The sequence below is a fragment of the Cebus imitator genome, unplaced genomic scaffold (genome assembly GCF_001604975.1).
Source record: "Cebus imitator isolate Cc_AM_T3 unplaced genomic scaffold, Cebus_imitator-1.0 Scaffold296, whole genome shotgun sequence".
Classification (NCBI taxonomy): domain Eukaryota; kingdom Metazoa; phylum Chordata; class Mammalia; order Primates; family Cebidae; genus Cebus; species Cebus imitator.
In genome coordinates this window covers 1,415,864-1,417,844 of record NW_016107611.1, presented here as the reverse complement: position 1 = coordinate 1,417,844, position 1,981 = coordinate 1,415,864, and the positions used below count along the sequence as shown (strand labels likewise).

Below are 1,981 nucleotides of genomic sequence, written 5' to 3'. Positions count from 1 at the left end.
GGGGGTCAGAATCTCCGCGATCAAGGATGAGAGGTCGGGGGTCAGAATCTCCGCGATCAAGGATGAGAGTCGGGGGGTCAGAATCTCCCCGATCAAGGATGAGAGTCGGGGGGTCAGAATCTCCACCATCAAGGATGAGAGTCAGGGGTCAGAATCTCCGCGATCAAGGATGAGAGTCGGGGGGTCAGAATCTCCACGATCAAGGATGAGAGTCGGGGGGTCAGAATATCCACAATCAAGGATGAGAGTCGGGGGGTCAGAGTCTCCACTATCAAGGATGAGAGGTCGGGGGTCAGAATCTCCGTGATCAAGGATGAGAAGTTGGGGGTCAGAATCTCCGTGATCAAGGATGAGAAGTCGGGGGTCAGAATCTCCACCATCAAGGATGAGAAGTCGGGGGTCAGAATCTCCACCATCAAGGATGAAAGGTCGGGGGTCAGAATCTCCACCATCAAGGAGGAGAGTCGGGGGGTCAGAGTCTCCACCATCAAGGATGAGAGGTTGGGGTTCAGAATCTCCGTGATCAAGGATGAGAGGTCGGGGGTCAGAATCTCCACGATCAAGGATGAGAGTCAGGGGTCAGAATCTCCACCATCAAGGATGAGAGTCAGGGGTCAGAATCTCCACTATCAAGGATGAGAGGTCGGGGGTCAGAATCTCCGTGATCAAGGATGAGAGGTGGGGGTCGAGGGTGGGTACCTGTGCCGGGGGCTGACGTGGGGCCGGAGCCGCACCCTGCAGACGCCGTCAGTGCAGTCTTTCCCCACGAGGCTGTGGGGGTGGACTCGGTGTGGCCAGTCCTTCCACACCAGGCAGGCAGTCACCTCCACCTCCCGCAGCCCTCCGCAATCCCGGAGCTGCAGGAAGAGAGGTGCTCTTTGAGGATCCCATCGCAGACGCCTGTGCCCATTCGAACTCCTTGGGGCCTCCCTTGGCAGCTCCCCAACCCTCTCCCCACGGAGGCCTCTGTTGGGAGCTCCCAACCTTCTCCCCCAACCAGGATGATGAAATGTGTTAGCTTAAGACCACTTTGGGCCAGGTGCAGTGGTTCGCGCCTGTAATCCCAGCATGTTGGGAGGTTGAGGCAGGCGCATCACCTGAGGTCGGGAGTGCCAGACCAGCCTGGCCAACATGGTGAAATCCCGTCTCTACTAAAAGTACAAAAATTAGCTGGGCGTGGTGACATGCGCCTGTAATCCCAGCTACTAGGGAAGCTGAGGCAGGAGAATTGCCTGAACCTGGGAGGCGGAGGTTGCAGTAAGCTGAGATCATGCCACTGCACTCCAGCTTGGGCGACAGGGTGGTTGTCTCAAAATTAAATAAATAAATAAATAAGTACCACTTTGATATCCTAAACCAGAAGCTTCCAACTGATGAACTGAGGTCCTCATATCATATTTGCCCTACAGGCTGCTTTTTTAGGCCACCCATCCTTTTTTTTTTTTGAGACAGGGTCTCGCTCTGTTGCCCAGGCTGAAGTGCAGTGGCATAAGCTCTTGGCTCACTGCAGCCTCCGCCCCCACACTCAAGGGATTCTCCTGCCTCAGCCTCCCAAGTGGCTGGGACTACAGGTGCACACCACCATGCCCAGCTCATTTTTGTGTTTTCAGTAGAGACAGGGTGTTGCTACATTGCTCAGGCTGGTCTCAAACTCCTGAGCTCAAGTGATCCGCCTCCCTTGGCCTCCCAAAACACTGGGATTACAGGTGTGAGGCACCATGTGAAACTTTCAGTGTCAGGGAAGACTATAAAAATGGGTGCCACATTTGGGGTTAAAAAACGAATGATGGGCCAGGCACAGTGACTTACACCTGTAACCCCAGCACTTTGGGAGGCTGAGGTGGGAGGACTGCTTGAGCCCAGGAGTTTGAGCAGCCTGGGCAACATAGCGAAACCCCATCTCCATAAAAAATTCATATATTAGGGCCGGGTGCGGTGGCTCAAGCCTGTAATCCCAGCACTTTGGGAGGCTGAGGCGGGT

At 55.0% G+C, this 1,981-nt stretch overlaps 1 protein-coding gene across 1 annotated transcript in view; it reads right to left on the bottom strand.

The window, feature by feature from the left end:
* RELB (RELB proto-oncogene, NF-kB subunit) overlaps positions 1-1,981 on the bottom strand; it is a 40,359-nt gene that overhangs the window by 23,114 nt on the left and 15,264 nt on the right. The window contains exon 5 of the mRNA XM_037729158.1: positions 700-857. Within this exon, the coding sequence (XP_037585086.1) occupies positions 700-857 (158 nt within the window). The remainder of the gene's footprint in view (positions 1-699; positions 858-1,981) is intronic.